This window comes from Pocillopora damicornis, chromosome 5 (genome assembly GCF_964200805.1).
Source record: "Pocillopora damicornis chromosome 5, jaPocDami1.2, whole genome shotgun sequence".
Lineage (NCBI taxonomy): Eukaryota > Metazoa > Cnidaria > Anthozoa > Scleractinia > Pocilloporidae > Pocillopora > Pocillopora damicornis.
The window spans coordinates 17,970,216-17,991,754 of record NC_142674.1 but is presented as its reverse complement, the minus strand read 5'-3'; the positions used below and the strand labels follow the sequence as shown (position 1 = coordinate 17,991,754).

Sequence of the window (21,539 nt, the reverse complement as noted above, 5' to 3'; positions counted from 1 at the left end):
GCTCTCCAGCCGTCTTTTAAGAAATTCACGGAAAACGATGTGAAATAAGGGAGCACACTGTTCTCTCTCCTTATTATGTGCAATGTCGTAACATGTTCAGAAAAGTACCCAAGCTGAGATAAGATCCGCACACACAAGAATTCGCGGACACGAGTTTCACTTTATTCTTGAACAGTTCACCGACGATAGACTCAATCTTGGTCAAGTTTGAAAAGGAAAAGTCGTTTCCACAAGAGTCGGTTCTAGGGTAAAAAAGAAACAACAAATGTTGCAAATACACTAGAAAACAAAAGCCGAAGGTACAAAACCTACAGGCAAGACATACAAACCTCATCGGCGTTTTTCATAGACAAGAAACGGCAAAACTTGAACTTGGATGCAAACTGAACTAAAAAAACGTGCAAGGTACAAAACGTGCGTAATGAAGGGTGTTGAAGCTTATAAGAGTCCCTTGTGACCTAACGCATGGTAGATCGTGCATAAAACGAAAACAAAGAAAAAAAGAACCACCAATTAAGAAGATGCTAATGCACATACCGCAGTAACCACCAAGCTGAGATAAGATCGTGTGTATCGACCGTTTTGCTCAAACTGTTGTTATTCAAATTGAGACCAAGAAATGTGCATGCAATGTATGCATAGGCATCCTTCACGAATCATATCACTGTTTAGAGATTTTTCTGGTCGCATCAAAATTACAGAAGCCGTTTAGACTTGATCTTATTCTCAGTTGTTAACTGCTATAAATGGACGAGATGGGGTTACTTTGATTCTAGTTTTTTGATATCGTGTGCATATCAACAATCCCCTATAGATTTTTCCAGATTACACTCGTTAGCAAACTAAAACTGCTGCTTTTTTCAGTGTAAATTAATTTGTTATCATGCTAACTAGATACAAATTAACCAAGCAATTCAGAACCATGAAATTCAGATTCTTCTGATAAATTATTGGACCTGTTGCAAAGGTTTAGTCTTGAGATTTTGTAACAAATTTGGTTTGTCCTGACCAAGAAAGTTATCTCAATTTCAAAGCTTAACAAAAAATGTCTCTTTAGCACAAACTTGGGACCAGATGGTTTTATGAAACCGTAATTAAAATATAAACGTAATTTCTCCTTTTTTAAGAATGTCGATATCTTTCCCCTTACTTTCTGCTAATTTTTTAGGTAGACAATTTTTCCATGACAGGCGGCGCATTTGTTAAGAAAATGATACTAGTGTAGACTAGGATTACAACAAGACAATTTAGAATATACTTGTTCTAGTTCAAACAGGAAGATGGATAAAACTTTACAGTGTTAGTATCACCTGATTTTTTTTTTCAGCTGTGATGTGATCTTTACAAAAAAACCAAATGTGCAGTGTTAACTTCTTTTTTTCCCTGCAAAGCCTTCAACATTGAAGTAACGTCTGAATAAAACATAAACATAATTTTCGCTTTTATCCTCGTTTGCTACGAGTCTACAGAATGACTGTCGCTCAAGAGGGTCTCAATGGGTTGATGGCGTTTACGGCTAACGGGTAACACTGCGCCATTGTTGTCACCAGAGATTTTTTTTACGCTTAACTTTATTTACTACTAACCGTTAGAATTTTTGTAAATTTCTCCGCCTAACGGCTTAATTTTTTTGGCCGTTTAACGGCTAATAGTTAACCCCATTTACCCATTAAGACCTTCTAGAACTAATACACCAAATGAGAGTAATACGGGCCGATCAGAACTAAGGGTAACATTACAACGAAAACCACGCTCATCCTACGCCACGCCCAATCGAAAAGCGCTCTTTTAGAGTTAGCAGAGGATTCCCTTTCGTTGTTTTGAATTCCTGGCCGGTTGCAACTGTTATACGACAATTAATTGCGTAAGAAAGGTTGTGTTTATTCATCGTGGTGAATAACAAAAGCTAAGTTTTCACGTTTGTCTCACGATGTAGTCACGTGTGATGACATGACATCGTAAGACAAACGAAAAAACTAAGCTTTTATTCTTTTATTATACTAAAGTTGTTCTAGTTTTTGGGTACTTGCAGTTCTTAGTGCTTTTTCCTCCAATCTCTAAAATATTTTAATGGCATTTGCCTTTTGCCAAAACGGTTTTAAGCCTACTACACAGAACTTGATAATCATATTTCTTATGTAACGAAACTGCAACCGCTATTTCAGCGAAATCACTTTGGCTAATGTGATGTACTCGTTCTTACAGTTTGGGCTGCCTGTGGTTGTCTCGAGCCGAGAAGTCTTTGCACCGATTAATCGTTGACCAAATATCACACAATGTTTCTTTAAATACAATAGACTTCGCAAGAATCGTCAATAATCGATCATGATCGGTCTTAAATGACAGTCAGTACATTAAACAAGTATGCAGAAGGCAGTGCTTATGACATGCAACAAATATCTCAGTCTTTAAGTTCTTCTCATTCTATTTAAAGTTGCTATAATATCTTGCCGGCTTATAATTGAAAGCAAATCGTAATTTCCTTATGAAAAAAAAAAATCTTTTAGTCTCCTGCATGGGATTTTGATTCTATTTAAGTTGCTGGCTGGGAAAATTAAGAATTTGTTCATGCTTAGCGTGCGTATATCGAGTTATGAATGCACGCGGAAAGTTTGGAGAGCACGAAAAATGCGTGGGAGTAGCTCGAGGCGTAGCCGAGATCAGCTATAGCTTTCTGAGTGCTCTCCAAGCTTCCCAAGTGCATCCATTATACTCGATATACGCACAGCTAAAAGCATGAGCAAATTCGTTTATAACAGAGCGACAACAAGAATCTGCGCGAAGAAGCCTTTTATTGAGAATTCTCACTACGCCCAAAAAAAAGTAAACAAACGTCCCTATTGGCTGGTCAACATTTATTACTTTGGTTTCAGCGAGAACATGTGATCCAGTTGACCGATAACTGTGAATGAAAAGCTCAAAATTTATGGGAAAAATGGAGAAAATCAAAGCCAGATCAACTCGTGTCACTAAAAAATGTTTTAAAAGTCAGAGACCCGAAGTTATCAAGGGTTTTGAATATTCAAAATGATGTTCACGCTTCCGAAAAATTTGCGAAACGTGTAACTTGCGAGTTTTTTTCAGCTTTTTTTTTTGTTGCCTGTTGGATCAGGACCTAAAAGGTCAATGCCGATAGAAAAATTGAGCAGTTCTTCACTGGTTTCTTCCATATTTCAAAGAGAAGGGAAACTGCACTGCACCTTAACAGGACGAAAACTCTGAAGCCAAGTAAACAAAATGCTCACGTCATCTTATTTACGCACGGGCGTGCGTAAATTAAGAATTTGTTCCTAGCGGCTCAATAGGACTTATATAGGGCAAGCACGCGCTCTATGTTATAATGATCCTTTTCATTCGAAAGTGGAAAAATTGAGCTTCTAAAATGTAAGTCACATTCAAGTTCTTTAACTGTACTAAGTCTTTTTTTTCTGTTTCAAGAGCTGTAAGGTCTGAATTGCAAGATGTTTCGTGCCATCATCCTATTCAGTGATAAACGAATCCTTTGTGGTGTCAATGGTTTCTAACATAAACTTACACGCATAACTGCGCATAGGCCTCTTTGTCGATAAAAGAAACATGCAATGAGATCATTTATCTTTTAGCGTCTAAACGGATACTGAATATTGATTGAATACTTTTTTGCAAACAGCACAAACTTTCAAGGAATCATCACTCGACAGCTGAGCGTCTCGAGAGCATCGAATCAGTGTAACTGTGATTCCAGGATAAACTCGAACTAATGGCGTACAAGTACATGGATCATATTAGTCTACAATGAATATGTAAAACACACCTTAATTGTTTAAATTCAGCGACAATATTGGGTACAACTAAAAACAACAACAACTAAATACAACAACCATGAATAAAACATCAAAGTACACCCGCACTCAGAGCCAACCTGCTTCAGCTACAGCAGTTTCTACGTTCCATCGTCAGCGTTTATAACATCCATAACTGAAGTCAAATTCCAGTTCCAAGACGTCCCGTGCCATTATTTTATTGATAAAAGAATCCTTTGTGGTGTTAATGGTTAGTAGCATAAACTTACACGCATAACTGCTTCTGAACCTAGTTGTTGATAAAGGAAACAATGAAATCATTTATCTTTCAGCGTCTAAACGGCCTTGACTACTTTTCTGTGAAGAGAACAAACTCTCAAGGAATCATCACTCGCGGCTGAGAGGGTCGATTCAGTCTAACTGTGATTCAAAGATAAAATCACACCCATCAAAGGTAAGCATATTTGCGTCGCACAGTGATTCAAAGAGACTATCATACGTGAGATTGAAAACAGTGTATTTAAGCTAGAGTTCTTCCAGACCCAGGTTATTATAGCTAGCTAATTCAAACTACAGAACTGCTCCAGGTTAATCAATTTGCTCAAAACTACTCAACACTACACCTTAACCAAACCAATCTACACCCGTAATCACACACACTACACCGACTATACCGAACCAACGTCCTACACGTACACCGATTATATTAGTCTACAATAAATAAGTCAACCACACCATAAGTGTTTAAATTTAGAGACAACATTGGTTACAACTACATACAACAAAACCTAGCTACAAAAACCATGAATAAAACAGAAAAGTACATATCCTTCAGCTACAACAATTCCAATTCCATCGCAATTTGGGCGTGCAAGCGAAACCTTGCACTTAAACAAATTCAAATCCTGTATTAATACTAAATATAAACGAATGCTTACATCAAACCAAGTAAACTAAATACTTAACAACGTTGTGATGTTGTCTGTAGCTCTGATGGGTCTCACAATTTGTCAGTTACCGAAACAATTTTATGCCAAATCCACGAGATAATCAAATATTATTATCAGCGCAAGTTACATGATCCCATTATCCTGAGAATTCAATTTCATCGAAGACTGATAGAATGCAATCGCACAGACTTGAATACATTTGCTCAAGTAAATGCTAACGTTTACCAGTTACGAAGGAATCATATATGAACCAAATCCTATTCAGTTAACAGTTAAGAAACTAATTAACATAGCGTAGACCTTCATAATAAGTTTACCCAATTTGTGTGGCTAATTACAGGAGAAAGGTAATCCTTTCCTGAGAGTTAAACCATTATAATGTCTTGCTAGCTGGTAATTGATATCAATTCAAAATTTGCTAAAAGAAGATAAAAAAAATGACTCTTTCATTTTCCTGCGTGGGATTTTGATTCTATTTAAAGTTGCTGGCTGGGAAAATAATCCTTTTCGTTCAGGTTGGCTGGCAGTAAAGAAAAGCCCAGCGTTCTTTTTGTTCCCACGAAGATTAATTGTTAACCAAATATCACACAATATTTCTTTAGATAAAAAATACTTTGCAAGAATCATTAATAATCGATTAGGATCGGTCCTAAATGATAGTCAGTACATTAAGCAAGTATGCAACAAAACAGTGTTTATAACATGCGATAAAATACCTCAGTACTTCAAGTAAATGTAAATGTAATGTAGTCGTGGAAACGAAACACAACTCTGCACAAAGAACTCATGAGTGACTGTAATAACACGACGAAAAATTTCAGATATTGCGATACGATCATCACTTTCCACTTATCTCTTATTGATATAACAAGGCGAAGGAACTGAACTGAAAAGTGAAATGAAAGCAAAGACTGTAGCTAAAAATTTGACATTAATTCTACACGCGTTAAATAGCTGCAACATTGTCTACAAAGAAGACAAAACAAAACAAAAAACAAAAAACCAAAAAAAAAAAAAAAATAGACCAGGATGGATAGAGAAGAGGCGGTAAAATAATTTATAACTTTTATCAGGAGCCCATTACCCGAAGCTCCCATCTTCCATACTTACCCTTTGAGTCAACCCTCTCCCGCTTCTTTTTATTTTTAGAAGCACCTCCCACGGGATTTTTCGCGGGTGTTTACATAATAGCCAATCATAAGAGAGCTGTAGTCCTCTATTGTTTATGTCACATGCAGGCTGCACGAAAGTATTTCAATAATAGCGAAAAGCGCGGAAAATTTACCATTCATGCCAGGGTGTCGAACGAACGTCAGCGTGTTTTCGCGGGAAATTAAAGAACCCCCAAATATATCACTTCTAAAAATAAAAAGATACGGGACAGGGTTGACTCAAGGGTACAGTTGGTATGGAGGCTCCGGGTAATGGGCTCCTGCTTTTATGTAGTTTGTTGGGAGGTAAAAACGTATTTGTAACGACGATTCGTTCCAAACATGACAAGTAAGTAAACTGAATGCTGCATATGGAGAATAGACAAACAAAGCAATGTCTATATTCAATAGCGGCTGAAGAAAATCTATGTAATTAGGCATAATCCTTACGTACCGTGAACGCTTGACACTACAGCCCGCAATTTTGGATACCTCTGAGCATGCTACTACGAGTTTCCGCTGGACTGCCTCTTAAAATATCGCGGGAGCAAAATGTCATTAGTTGTAGCTAAATTTCTGCGATATTTCTGGATGAAACCCTCTGAGACAAATGTTAAACATCAAAGTTGTCGAAGGTAAAAGTATATACTCAGGAGCCTTTTAAGTACTTCGGTATCTTTGTGTTTGGAAATGAATAAAATAATACATTATCGTTACTCACGAAGCAAAAATGTCACGTAAAAGCTCTTTCAGTTGGTCATCACCAATTTCCTTTATGACCTCACTTTATAATTACATCTAGACTAATTGTTATTTTCTTTTACTGTGTGAAAATAGTCCATTTAACTTTGAAAAATACTTACTTTATTAACTTTATTAATTACTTTATTAATTTTGATTGAGAAATACTTTCTCCAATCGCGAATTAGACAAGGAAAACAGATATTCGGTAATCAGACCTTGTGGAAAGTTATATTCCAATTAGACAAACGAAATAACGCAAGACAACCGTTCTCTTTATGTGATCTGATGACGATGGACAAGAATTGACGGCGCAGTAACTGTTTCCTTTATAAACTGACGAAAAAAGTTTCCTAATATCTATTCCGGTTAGTATTCTATACTGCAGGGTAGTTTTTAAAAGTGTACACGGAATACAGACATAATCAACTTGAGTGTTAGAGAAATCCTAAACTTACTTCTAGCATCTAATTGCTTAATAAAACCGACGTTTGTACATTCAAACCAAGGTAATCGCTTAAAAATTGTCTCTTTTCTTTGCAGTGCAAAATCATCATCATGTCTGAGCCTGAGTCAATTTTTCACGATGTGACCGTCATTGGGGCTGGTTGGTCTGGGTTAATGGCGTGTAAGTACATGCTAGAGTTTGGACTGACTGTTACCACCTTAGAGAAACGTTCAGAGGTTGGTGGGCTGTGGTGTTACTCAGAGGACCCTAACATTGTCACAGTCATGCGGACAACGAAAACGACTTCGTCGTCATCCGTGACAGAAATGTCGGATTTTCCAATGCCGGAGGAGATTGGATACTTTCCTAAGCACGCCGACATCTTCACCTACTTGAAATCCTACTGCGACAAGTTTAAGTTGTGGCCTCACATTCGACTGAACCACGGGGTGAAGTCAGTAGAGAAGAGAGAAAATATATGGCGAATTGAGTGCGAGAACGGAAGCCTGTTCACTAGAAAATTCTTGATAATTTGCACAGGCTGTGTATAGAAGCCTAATCGAGTTCTGGAGCAGACTCTCCTTAAAGATTTCGGTGGCAAAACTTACCACAGCTCTGAGCTCAAGTCATTTGTCCCTGAGCATAAAGGCAAACGAGTGATGCTGATTGGTGGAGGCGAGACTGCCAGTGACGTGGTTGAAGAATGGTGTGACAATGTTGATCGCCTTATATGGAGCATACCTCGAGCGATGCATTTCTACCGTAAGTTTGCGAAAATTCTGCCGAACCTACAGCCTCAAGTCCTGGACAAGGCTTCATCTCGTGCAATGAAATTCGTCGCTCCTTTCACAAAGGGAAAACCAGGTAATCCCAGTAACTATTATGTCATTTTACTGAGTTTAAGTTTTCTTTCTTGAGTTTACAGATAATTGTTCCTCGGCACAAATCAGACTGGAGGAGACATGGGTGCCAAAAACTGATGATTAAGCAAAATTCGAATTTTGATAAGACAGCGCTGATCAGCAGTATTAATTAATGTGGCTCTAAACGTGTTCGTAATTTTTGAACCGGCCAATCCTTCGCTTGAGTTTTGATAACTTTTCTGACACAAGAACATTACATAATAATACCATAGCCTCTAAAAATAACAATTGCAAGTTAGCAATAAAAAAAAAGCAAAACATGGGAAATAGTTTTTTCAGGTATAGACACATTAAGCTAAAATTCAGGGTGTTTTTGAGAGAGTCTAGGCAGTGCTTCCAGGGTAACTTTGTTTATCAGTAAAGAAATAATTACTTCTCGACAAATCATTAAGTATTTTTAAGGACCACTTCCGAGAAAACAAACGAAAAAGAGAAGAAGCCATTATCCACTATAGACTAGGTATATTAAAATGGATATAGTCCGTTTTTAAACGGCTGTTGTTCTTTTAAACACAAAGAGGGTTTATACAAAATTCAAAGTAAAATAGATCCAGGGGATGATGGTCAACAGTTATGTAAACAACTGACCTGTCTATAACTTAATTACGACTGGTATTTGTCTCTACTCACGATGGAGTAAATTTCGGATCGATTTGGGAACGGACATAGTTGACTTCAAGATACAAAGTGTTGATTGGTCGCACTGGGTGCTAACTTATTCCCTAATTTAAATATTACCATTTGTCATATTTTTGCCTCACAATAATGTTGGTCCTCCTTTCCCTTGCAGGGCTAGCATGGGTATGTAAGTGGACGACGAACGGTTCACTACTCGCCTATCAAGGTCATGGTATATCCGAGTGGAAAAATGACGCCAAATTTTTCCATTCTTTTATCAACAAAAATGGTCACGTGCTTGATAGGGTTGATTATCACCACTGTGTTCCAAAAGGCGCAATTGAGAGCGTGAAAGGTACCAAAGTACATTTCTGTGATGGCACAGAAGAGGAGGTTGATATCATCATTCAGTGCACCGGTTTCAAGGCAGAATTTCCAATGCTCCCCGCGGAAATAAAAACGGTTCCTCTTACCCACAACTACAAGTATCTGTTTAACGTCGAGGACCCGACATTGGCTTTCATCGGATATGTTCGGCCGGTGATCGGATCATTAATCACGATGGCCGAGGTTCAATCTTTTTTTACCGCGAAAGTTTTCTCAGGACTTTGTGAGCTTCCTTCCCGAGATGAAAGGCAGAGAATAGCTGTGAAAGACAAGTTATTTTGGGACGACTACTTCAAAGATTCCTCCCGTAGACTTTCTACCTTGGTGGAAGCCTTCACTTATGGAGATGACATCGCTAGGTTATGCGGAATATTTCCTGATTATTGGAAGATGCTCAAAACAAATCCCCGTGGAGTTATGACGGCGATTTTTGCTCCCTACGATGGCAGCTGTCTTCGACTAAATCAGCCAGAATACCAAGAGACGGTGTTACGGCACTTGCGGCACCAGATGTCCGGGACATTCTCTCCAATACATTTACTTCTCATCCTCTTCTTGCGGCTAATCTGGTTCGACTTCTGGCTGGATGTCCTAGGCGAGATTAAGTACAAGATTCAGTGCGCAGGATGGTGGAAAAAAATACGAGATTGTCGACCCATACGTTTCTTAGATTGGTGCTGGCAGGCTCCTAAGAGATGGCTCTTTGATTGTAAAACAAGAGCCTAACAATTTACCAACCTTAACCGAAAATATTTATACCAGAGTGCTTACTTACGAACACTCCTCGGTTGTTGTATATTTCGAGTGCTTTTAAACTGCAGCGTAGGTAGGATTTGTTAAGAGGGTCGCGCAAGGGGTTTTCTGAGGCGTACTTGCCCAGGCTACCGTGAAACGACTGATAATTACAAGTTTAACATTGCATTTACAAATATCTTCGCTATTAAGCTATCATTCTATGTTATTATGCATTACAATACCGGGTGTTGGTTTATGATATCAATTTTTACCGGGTGTTGGTTTATGATATCAATTTTTATCCATGTAAGCTGACTTAAAATCACTTCTGTCATCAGAGTAGTTCATCAATTATATTCTTGAAAGGGTTTTCTTTAGTGAAATGTTTCGTGGGCCAAAACCCACCATATGGTGCTGCTTAACTGTATCAGTCTGTCATAGGGGAAAGTCTTCAGTCCGCTTCTAAGAAGGCCTGATTGTCTTACAACAGTTCCATCGCAAAAAACTTTCATGTCGATTACTGAAATTGACAAACGTCATTATCTAGTGGGCACTACCTAAATGTTACTATGATTATTAAACTTTTTTGAAAATGTTTCTTTCTGTGTTTCAGTTCTCAGTTTGTTATTTCGTTTTATTTCAGTTTGTCAGTTATTTTCTTTTCGGGATTATAAGTTTGATTGTCTTGTCGATTCAGCTCGACTGCAACACATTCGCTAAGGCTTAAGTATCAATCGCTAGTGATAAAACTCAATTGATATTTTAGCACTAACGATCGAGTTTTATCACTAGCGATTAATAACTTAGCACTAACGATTGAGTTTTTTTCTGTAGCGATTGATATTTTTGGCAAAAATGGCTCCTCACAAATTGTCCATGAAAGAGAACACAAAATGAAGTCCGCAAATTTCTTGATCGAGCACAAAAGGCCTCCTCCCCTCCCCACCCCCACCCCCTCCTTGCCTACCATTATGATAAAAGTAATGAAGAGCTTACGTACTGACCCAGTACTTGGTGATAAAGTGACCTTGTCCTTCCTCTGATCTGTTTGCTTATTAACCGACTGCGACTTCTCACAACAGGGTTTATATTGGATATCTTTTTTTACCAGGAATCCTTTTCCTAACAAGATGCTTGCCAACGACTTGCCTGTATTGGTGTAAACTATTCCCCATTTTCACTTCGTTGCAAGTGCAGTTGACATAAATAGAATTCTTAGAAATGCACAGATTTGCTTATTAACGAAGGCTCAGTTTTGCTCAGGGTAATCTCAGTTTCGCTCACGATAATTCTCAAAGTTGCCTCAAGGTTCTCAAAGATCACCAAGAGCTGACGGGCTTGTTTGAGATCAGTTCGCCTGACCTTGGCATCGATCCCCGCTCATTTTCAATGTATTTGTGTGTAAAACAATTTCTTAAAAATTTTATTTTTAATGTCAACAACGTACCTTTGACTCCGATTTGAATTAATCCTTTTCCACCATCCTGCGCACTGAATCTTGTACTTAATCTCGCCTAGGACATCCAGCCAGAAGTCGAACCAGATTAGCCGCAAGAAGAGGATGAGAAGTAAATGTATTGGAGAGAATGTCCCGGACATCTGGTGCCGCAAGTGCCGTAACGCCGTCTCTTGGTATTCTGGCTGATTTAGTCGAAGACAGCTGTCATCTTAGGGAGCAAAAATCGCCGTCATAACTCCACGGGGATTTGTTTTGAGCATCTTCCAATAATCAGGAAATATTCCGCATAACCTAGCGATGTCATCTCCGTAAGTGAAGGCTTCTACCAAGGTAGAAGGTCTACGGGAGGAATCTTTAAAGTAGTCGTCCCAAAATAACTTGTCTTTCACAGCTATTCTCTGCCTTTCATCTCGGGAAGGAAGCTCACAAAGTCCTGAGAAAACTTTCGCGGTAAAAAAAGATTGAACCTCGGCCATCGTGATTAATGATCCGATCACCGGCCGAACATATCCGATGAAAGCCAATGTCGGGTCCTCGACGTTAAACAGATACTTGTAGTTGTGGGTGAGAGGAACCGTTTTTATTTCCGCGGGGAGCATTGGAAATTCTGCCTTGAAACCGGTGCACTGAATAATGATATCAACCTCCTCTTCTGTGCCATCACAGAAATGTACTTTGGTACCTTTCACGCTCTCAATTGCGCCTTTTGGAACACAGTGGTGATAATCAACCCTATCAAGCACGTGACCATTTTTGTTGATAAAAGAATGGAAAAATTTGGCGTCATTTTTCCACTCGGATATACCATGACCTTGATAGGCGAGTAGTGAACCGTTCGTCGTCCACTTACATACCCATGCTAGCCCTGCAAGGGAAAGGAGGACCAACATCATTGTGAGGCAAAAATATGACAAATGGTAATATTTAAATTAGGGAATAAGTTAGCACCCAGTGCGACCAACCAACACTTTGTATCTTGAAGTCAACTATGTCCGTTCCCAAATCGATCAGAAATTTAGTCCATCGTGAGTAGAGACAAATACCAGTCGTAATTAAGTTATAGACAGGTCAGTTGTTTACATAACTGTTGACCATCATCCCCTGGATCTATTTTACTTTGAATTTTGTATGAACCCTCTTTGTGTTTAAAAGAACAACAGCCGTTTAAAAACGGACTATATCCATTATAATATACCTAGTCTATAGTGGATGATGGCTTCTTCTCTTTTTCGTTTGTTTTCTCGGAAGTGGTCCTTAAAAATACTCAATGATTTGTCGAGAAGTAATTATTTCTTTACTGATAAACAAAGTTACCCTGGAAACACTGCCTAGACTCTCTCAAAAACACCCTGAATTTTAGCTTAATGTGTCTATACCTGAAAAAACGAGTTCCCATGTTTTTTTTTATTGCTAAATTGCAATTGTTATTTTTAGAGGCTATGGTATTATCATGTAATGTTCTTGTGTCAGAAAAGTTATCAAACTCAAGCGAAGGATTGGCCGGTTCAAAAATAGCGAAAACGTTTAGAGCCACATCAATTAACATTGCTGATCAGCGCTGTCTTATCAGAATTCGAATTTTGCTTAATCATCAGTTTTTGGCACCCATGTCTCCTCTAGTCTAATTTGTGCCGAGGAACAATTATCTGTAAACTCAAGAAAGAAAACCTAAACTCAACAAGATGGCATGTGAGTTACTGTGATTACCTGGTTTTCCCTTTGTGAAAGGAGCGACGAATTTCATCGTACGAGATGAAGCCTTGTCCAGGACTTGGGGCTGTCGGTTCGGCAGAATCTTCGCAAACTTACGGAAGAAATGCATCCCTCAAGGTATACTCCATACAAGGCGATATACATTTGCCTTTATGCTCACGGACAAATGATTTGAGCTCAGAGCTGTGGTAAATTTTGCCAGCGAGATCTTTAAGGAAAGTCTGCTCCAGAACTCAATGATGCTTTTAAACACGGCCTGTGCAAATTATCAAGAATTTGCTGCTGAACAGGCTCCCGTTCTCGCACTCAGTTCGCCATAGGTTGTCTCTCTTCTCTTCTAACTTCACCCTGTGGTTCAGTCGAATGTGAGGCCACAACTTAAACTTGTCGCAGTAGGATAACAAGTAGGTGAAGATGTCGGCGTGCTTGGGAAAGTATCCAATCTCCTTCGGCATTGGAAAATCCGAAATTTCTGACGCGGATGACGACGAAGTCGTTTTCGTTGTCCGCATGACTGTGACAATGTTAGGGTCCTCTGAGAAACACCACAGCAACAGTCAGTCCAAATTCTAGCATGTACTTACACGCCATTAACCCTGACCAACCAGCCCCAATGACGGTCACACCGTGAAAAATTGACAAAGATTCAGACATGATGATGATTTTGCTCTGCAAAAAAAAGAGACAATTTTTAAGCGATTACTTTGGTTTGAATGTTCAAACATCGGTTCGATTAAGTAATTAGATGTTAGAATTAAGTTTACGATTTCTCTGAGACACAAGTTTATTACGTCTGTATTCCGTGTACACTTTTTAAAACTATTTTGCAGTATGGAGTACTAACCGGAATAGCTATTAGGAAATTTTTAATCAGTTTATAAAGGTGACAGTTACTGCACCGTCAATCCTTGTCCATCGTCATCAGATCACATAAAGAGAACAGTTCTCTTGCATTTTTTCGTTTAGTCTAATTGGAATATAACTTTCCACAGGGTCTAATTACCGAATATCTGTTTTTCTTGTCTAATTCGCGATAGGAGAAAGTATTTCCCAATCAAAATTAATAAAGTAAAGTATTAATAAGTTAATAATCATTAATAAAGTTAATAAAGTATGTATTAATAAAATTAATGATAAAAGTAAGTATTTTTCAAAGTTAAATGGACTATTTTCAGACAGTAAAAGAAAATACAATTAGTCTAGATGTAAAATGAGGTCATAAAGGAAATTAGTGATGACCAACTGAAACAGCTTTTACGTGAGATTTTTGTTAAGTGGCTTACGATAATGTATTATTTTATTATTATTAAATTATTCATTTTTCCAAACACAAAGATAACGAGGTACTGAAAGTGCTCCTGAGAATGATATACTTTTACCTTCGACAACTTTGATGTTTAACGTATGCCTCAGAGGGTTTTTATCTAGAAATTTTGGAGAAATTTAGCTACAACTAGTGACATTTTGCTCCCACCATATTTTGAAAGGCAGTCCAGCGGAAACTCGTGGGAGCATGCTCAGATGTATCCAAAATGGTGGGTTATAGTGTTAAGCGTTCATGGTACGTAACGATTATGCCCAATTAAATAGACTTTCTTCATCCGATATTGAATATAGACATTGCTTTGTTTTTCTACTTTCCATACGCAGCATTCAGCATACTTACTTGTCATGTTTGGAACGAATAATGTTACAAATATCTTTTTACTCCCCAACATAATTACATAAAAGTTATAAATTATTTTGCCGCCTCTTCCCTACCCATCGTGGGTCTATTTTGCTTTTTTTTTTAATTTGTTTTTTCGTATGGTTTTGTTTTGTTTTGTTTGTTTGTCTGTTTGTTTGTTTTTGCACTGATTGCAGGCCTGGTTGCTTTTTTCAAAATGGCGAACACATTTCCTTGGAACACCCACTGACTTTCGACATGCTTTTTTGCATACTTGCTTAATGTACTGACTATCATTTAAGACCGATCATGATCGATTTTTGACGACTCTTGCAAATTTAGTTGTATCTAAAGAAACATTGTGTGATATTTGGTTAACAATTAATCTTCGTGGGGAAAAAAATCGCTGCGCTTATCTTCATTGCCAGGCAACGCGAATGAAAAAGATTACTTCCCAGCCAGCAACTTTAATAGAATTAAAATCCCATGCAGGAAAAGTAAAGAGTCATTTTTTTTTTATAAGCAACTAACGATTTTCTTGCAATTACCAGCCAGCAGGACATTATAAAGGTTTAAGTCTATGAATGACTCTGTCGTAACTCGATCGTAGACGTTAATATTTAGTTGAGCGAATGTATTCAAGTCTGTGTGATCGCATTCGGTCAGTCTTCGATGAAATTGAATTCTCAGATCATACAATTTGTGCTAATAAAAATATTGATTACCTCGTGTATTTGGCGTAAAATTGTTATGGTAACTGACAAATTGTGAGACCAACGAGAGCTACAGAAAACATCACAACGTTGTAAAGTATTTAGTTTACTTGATTTGATTTAAGCATGCGTTTATACTTAGTATTAAAACAGGATTTGAATTTGTTTAAGTGCAACGTGTCGCTTGCACGCCCAAATTGCGATGGAACTTAGGAATCGCTGAAGCTGAAGTAGGTTGGCTCTGAGTGCAGGTGTGCTTTGATGTTTTATTCATGGTTGTTGTATTTAGTTGTAGTCAATGTCGCCGCTGAATTTTAGCGATTAAAGTGTTGTGGACTTATCTGTTGTAGACTAATATGGTCAATGTACGAGTAAGCCGTTAGTTAGATATAGTCGGTGTTGTGTGCGTTATTCCGGGTGTGAATTGGTTTAGTTAAGGTGTGAGTTTATCCTGAAATCACAGTCGACGCTCTCGAGGTGCTTAGCTGCGAGTAATGATTCCTTGAGAGTTTGTCCTGTATCTGAAAAGTATCTGAGGCCACCTAGACGCTGAAAGATAAATGATCTCATTGTTTCCTTTATCGACAAAGGGGGTTATGCGCAATTATGCGTGTATGTTACAAACCATTGACACTACAAAGGATTCGTTTATAGGATGGTGACACGAAACATCTTTCAATTCAGACTTTATAGCTCTTGCAAAAGGAAAAAATAGACCTAGTACAGCTATAGAACTGGAATGTGACTTTATTTGTAGATGCTCAATTTTCCACTTTCTCGCACTCCTTAAAAATTATGATAGGTGGAGGCTAAACACAAACTAGAATTTCTTTGTGTGCCATTTGGCACACATAGAATTAATAATGAATTTTTTTGGCAAGATTCTTCGCTTTCGTTTCACTTTTCAGTTCAGTTCCTTCGCCTTATATCAGTAACATATTAGTCTACTGCGACTATAGAAGCGCAATATTTGAAACTTTTCGTTATGTTATTACTCCCGGCTACTAATGAGTTCTTTGCACAGAATTGTGTTTCGTTTCCGCGACTACATTACGAGGGAACACACACTGACTTTCGAAATCACATTTACTCAACATCCTTATTTGAAGTATTCAAAATTTCTGTGTTGATACAACTCAGTGAAAAACCAAACAGTTCTAGCCTTTGCCACTTTGTCTTCAATCAAGGAATATCTAAGTATATTCTACGTACGTTCTTGCTCATATTTATGAGGCAGCTTTTTGGCCCCTTCAAACATTTCCAAAAGTTTACCAGGCGTACTATCATCTCCTTTTACTCCATGCTCAATAGCCGCTCTTAGTGACAGTTGTGATCCTCCCTTTACTGCTTTTCTCTTAGCCTCATGAATGTCTCGCTCGCTCATATAATCCGCTACCTCTCTCTGAACCTCCTCCGCATCTTCACCTCGAAATGCAGCGGTGGCTATCTCATAAGCTATGTGCACAGCGGTGTCAATTACTCCTTCTCTTTCCTCAGGGTCAAAGACATCCAAACATTTAAAAACAGTGTCTATGGAATATCTCACTTCATTCTTGATTGGAATTTGGCGGTCAAAGTGCTTCTCTAATTCCTCCCAGAATCCATCCTGTTCATGTTCAGCGATAGTGGCCATGAAGTTGCGAAGGTTTCTAGTGAGTGCGACTTTGAAACAATTGCACTTGTTAGAAATTGGGGTAACACCTGAAAGGCAAATATTTGACAAATGACGTACAGACTATTTATCAGGATTCTTATTTCCCCCACCTCCACCTTGCGGTTTGTCGCGCATATAGGTGACTGTTGCGAAACTGATAATATACATGGAAAACTTACTCAGTTCTGATTGCTTAAGATAAATGCAGTTTTCAGGTAATTCAGTGCAGAAGAGGGTTAATTCAGTACAAAGAAAGTAACAAATCAGACATTCTGATTGGTCAATAATCAAAGAAAGTTGGAGCCCTGCAAGATTGAACATGGTAGAGCAAAATAACCTTGTTTTGAATATCTTTAACAACACCGCCATTGACTCATTTAACCTGCAGTTCCAGGACGCGAAACATGCAATAAATATTTGCACATATTCTCATAAGCAACAATGAGTTGAAAAATGCGTCTTAATATTTCGAGTTAGACTATGATCGCTCACTGAATTAAAGATTTGACGAGATGAGACTCTTGTCTAACTCTCAGCATTTTTTCCGATACTATTGATCCATTTTACCAAACGTGTCATAAAATCCGAATCTGTTATGTTTTGTAAAAAAATCCTAACACTTTCGATACACTCTTCGAAGACTTGGACTTTACCTGGATTTTTATTATACCAGCATAGCTTAGCTACAGAGTCTACATATACACCATGTTTGTCCTTTTCAATTAAGATGGTAGTAATATTTCTCACGCATGTTAATTTGTCCTCATAACTCTCGGGCATCTCTCCTCTATCTGTGAGGCTTTTATGGATATCTAGCATTACACAATTAACACCAGTTAACAGTGCTATTTTGGCGCAAACAAACTCCTGAGCGTTTATGTCATAATGTGGCCCATTAAACGGCTTTTCCATTGTCATACAGTCAATTTTTCTCTTAATTTCATAAGGGATATCGCAGGACTGAAGGAAATCGTCGTTCGGGAGACCATGTTCGTTAATGATTCCTCTACTTTCTAGTTCTCCATAATTAAATTCCTTCGTGAAATGTTCTTCTTCGCCCCCTAAGACATCGAAAAAATTCTTAATTATGTCTTTGTAAAGCTTAGTGACTCCTTTGTTGATAACATGATGGCCTCTCCTAGGTATTGCAAATGCGTTGTCTTTCCTCTTTAAAACATATTTTATATCATTTAGGGCGGGTTCTATAATTTTAGGATAATAGCGGTGTAAACTTCGGAGTGCTTGCATCAGATCCTCTTCGTACGACATTTGTGTGGCTCCTCTCTCGTCAGTCATCGTGTTATTTTGGCCTTCTCTTACTCTCTCCTCTCATCTAGGGCCACTTCTTTTTACCTAAGAACGGGATAGTGGTTATTTTGGTCCTTGTTAGGATCACAGAAAGTACAGCGGTTTCCACAATGGGTTTCCACAGGTATGAATTATGAAACGAAGGTGAAATTTAAATGCACTCAGCAAAGCTGCCAGTACTGAACAACTTGTCGAGTCGTGTTTAGTGTCAGATTAAGGGGCGAGTTTCTTTTCTTATCCGTACTTGCCCTATATTATGGCGTTTCTTGTGATTTTAGAAGAGACTGTTAGTGCATACGATAGGTGAAAAGTCGCACCGATGAGGAAAGATGCATTTCAGTGGATAGACAGGAAAGCTTGAAAAGGAATGTGGCTTAAAATATAACCTCTAAACGCGCTCGAGACTTTTTCACACCCGCAAATAAGGAGAAGAAACGCGATTGCAAACGGCTTTACAAAAACATCACCTCTAGCTGCGAAAAATTGGACCAAAGTACATATTGAAGCACTCAACTTTCATCCTCGACGCCGGGTATTTTAATTTCACTTAAGAGTTGAAGTAATGTTGAGTAGTTTAGTGCTAATTGATTGAGCTGATATAGTCTGTAGTTTTAGGTAGTTAACTGTATTATTTAATTCTGGAAAAGTTTGATGTAGTCATGTACTGTTAGTTTAAGTGATATACTTTCTCAGTGGAGTTAAGCGTAACTGGTGAGTCGAGTGTAATTTGTACACCTTGGTCTGGCTAAATATCATTCTTTTATCAATAGGATGATCGCACGAAACATCTTGCAATTCAGAATTGATAGCTCTTGAAACAGAAAAGAATAGACCTAGTACAGTTAAAGAACTGGAATGGGGCTTATATTATAGATGCTAGAATTTCTTTGTAAAAAAGGTATTGCAGCTATTTAGCACATATAGAATTAATATTGAATTTTTAGCTGGAGTTTTCGCTTTCGTGTCACTTTTCAGTTTAGTTCCTTCGCCTTGTTATATCAATAACAGATAAGTGTACTGTGACTATCGAAGCGCAATATCTGAAATTTTTCGCATGTTATAACTAACACTCATGAGTTTTTTGTGCAGAATTGTGTTTCGTTTCGACGACTACGTTACAATGGAACACACACTGACTTTCGAAATCACATTTACTGAGACCTAGGTCTGACAAAATGTAACTCAAATGTAGTGTTTTCACTCTCACGTATGGTAGTCTCTTTGTGTCGCTGCGCGTTACAAATATGCTTATCTTTGATACAACACAAACTAGAATTTCTTTCTAGAAAGTATTGCAGCCATTTAGCACACACAGAATTGATATTGAATTTTTTAGCTACAGTCTTCGCTTTCGTTTTACTTTTCAGTTCAGTTCCTTCTCCTTGTTATATCAATAACAGATGTGTGCTGGGACTATCGAAGCGCAATATCTAAAACTTTTCATTGTGTTATTACTCCCACTCATGAGTTCTTTGTGCAGAATTGTGTCTCATTTCCACGCCTACATTACGATGGAGCACACACTGACTTTTGAAATCACATTTACTAGAAGGACTGTGATATTTTATCGCATGTTATAAACACTGCTTTTTTGCATACATACTAAATGTATTGACTATCATTTAAGACAGATCATGATCGATGCAAAATATATTGCATCTAAAGAAACGTTGTATGATATTTGGTTGACAATTAATCTGTATGGGAAAAAAATTTGCTGTGCTCATCTCCACTGCCAGCCAACCTGAATGAAAGAGATTATTTTCCCAGCCAGCAACTTTAAATAGAATTAAAATCCCACGCAGAACATTTTAACAGTCATTTTTTAATTAGCAAATTTCGAATTGCTTTCAATTACCAGCTAGCAAGACAGTATGACGGTTTAAGTCTCAAAAAATTATTACCTTTCTCTTGTAATTAGCCACAATAATTGGGTAAACTTATTATGAAGGTCTACTCTTTGTTAATCAGTTCCTTAACTGTTACCTGTATAGGATTTGGTTCATAAATGACTCTGTCGTAACTCGTAGACGTTAACATTTATTTGAGCAAGTGTATTCAAGTCTGTGTGTTCGCTTTCAATCAGTCTGATAACAATCAGAATTCTCAGAATTGTGGGATCGTGTTATTTTCACTGACAATAAAATTTGATTATCTAGTGGATTTCGCACAAAATTGTTTTGGTAACTGACTAAAGTGTTTAGTTTACCTGGTTTGATTTAAGCATTCGTTTAAATTTAGTATTAAGACGAGATTCTAACTTGTTTAAGCGCAATTTTTCGCTTGCACGCCCAAATTACGATGGAACTTAGGACTTGCTATCGCTGAAGCAGGTTGGCTCTGAGTGCGGTGTACTTTGATGTTTTATTCATGGTTGTTGTAATTAGTTGTACCTTAATGTCGTCGCTGTATTCTGGCGATTAGGGTGTGGTTGATTATTTGTTGTAGACTAAGATGGTCAATGTACGTGCAGGCCGTTATTTGGATGTAGTCGGTGTAGTTTTTGTAGTTCCGGGTGTGAATTTGTTTGGTTGGTGTAGTGTTGAAGAGTTTAGTGCAAGCTGATTATCTTGAAGCAGTTCTGCAGTTTGAAGTAGCTAGCCATAATTACCTAGGTCTGAAAAACTTTGGATCAAATGCATTGTTTTCACTCCTACTTGTATAATGCTAAGCGGTGCAAATATGCTCACCTTTTATGGGTGTGAGTTTATCCTGGAATCACAGTTACACTAATTCGACGCTCTCAAGGCGCTCAGCTGCGAGTGATGATTCCTAGAAACTTTGTTCTATTTACAGAAAAGTATTCAAGGCCGTGTAGACACTGAAAGATAAATGATCTCATTGTTTCCTTTATCAACCAAGGGGTTCATGTGCAGTTAGGGATGTATGTTACAAACCATTGACACCACAAAGGATTCATTTATCAATAGGATGATGGCACAAAACATCTTCAAATTCAGACTTTATAGCTCTTGCAAAAGGAAAAAAATAAACTTAGTATAGTTGAATTCTCCGGATCTTGGGATCATGCAATTTGCACTGATAATGAAATTTGATTATCTCGTGAATTTGGCATAAAATTTTTTTGGTAACTGACAATTTGTGAAACCAATGAGAGCTATAGAGAACACCACAACGTTGTAAAGTATTTAGTTTACTTGGTTTAACGTAAGCATTCGTTTATATTTAGTATTAGGACAAGATTCTAATTTGTTAAAGCGTGATTTTTCGCTTGCACGCCCAAATTGCGATGGAACGTAGGATGGCTCTGAGTGCCGGTGTACTTGATGT

At 37.9% G+C, this 21,539-nt stretch overlaps 2 protein-coding genes and 1 pseudogene across 3 annotated transcripts; 1 reads left to right on the top strand and 2 right to left on the bottom strand.

Annotated features, from left to right (window-relative positions):
- Nucleotides 1-3,851: 3,851 nt before the first annotated feature.
- On the top strand, nt 3,852-10,347 carry LOC149045736 (dimethylaniline monooxygenase [N-oxide-forming] 2-like; annotated as a pseudogene). Its single transcript, XR_016186804.1, has 4 exons — nt 3,852-4,032; nt 4,115-4,236; nt 7,168-7,936; nt 8,786-10,347. The product of XR_016186804.1 is annotated as a dimethylaniline monooxygenase [N-oxide-forming] 2-like (transcript).
- Nucleotides 10,348-11,403: 1,056 nt separating this feature from the next.
- On the bottom strand, nt 11,404-13,040 carry LOC149045735 (uncharacterized). The gene is made up of 2 exons (XM_089205952.1): nt 12,902-13,040; nt 11,404-12,059 (listed from the first exon to the last, which is right to left on the bottom strand). The coding sequence occupies exons 1-2, from the start codon at nt 13,014-13,016 to the stop codon at nt 11,404-11,406; spliced, it is 771 nt and encodes a 256-aa protein (XP_089062078.1). The 5' UTR covers nt 13,017-13,040.
- Nucleotides 13,041-16,015: 2,975 nt separating this feature from the next.
- LOC149045734 (uncharacterized) lies at nt 16,016-21,057 on the bottom strand. The gene is made up of 2 exons (XM_089206144.1): nt 20,939-21,057; nt 16,016-16,987 (listed from the first exon to the last, which is right to left on the bottom strand). The coding sequence occupies exon 2, from the start codon at nt 16,917-16,919 to the stop codon at nt 16,491-16,493; it is 429 nt and encodes a 142-aa protein (XP_089062270.1). The 5' UTR covers nt 16,920-16,987; nt 20,939-21,057; the 3' UTR covers nt 16,016-16,490.
- Nucleotides 21,058-21,539: the final 482 nt, after the last annotated feature.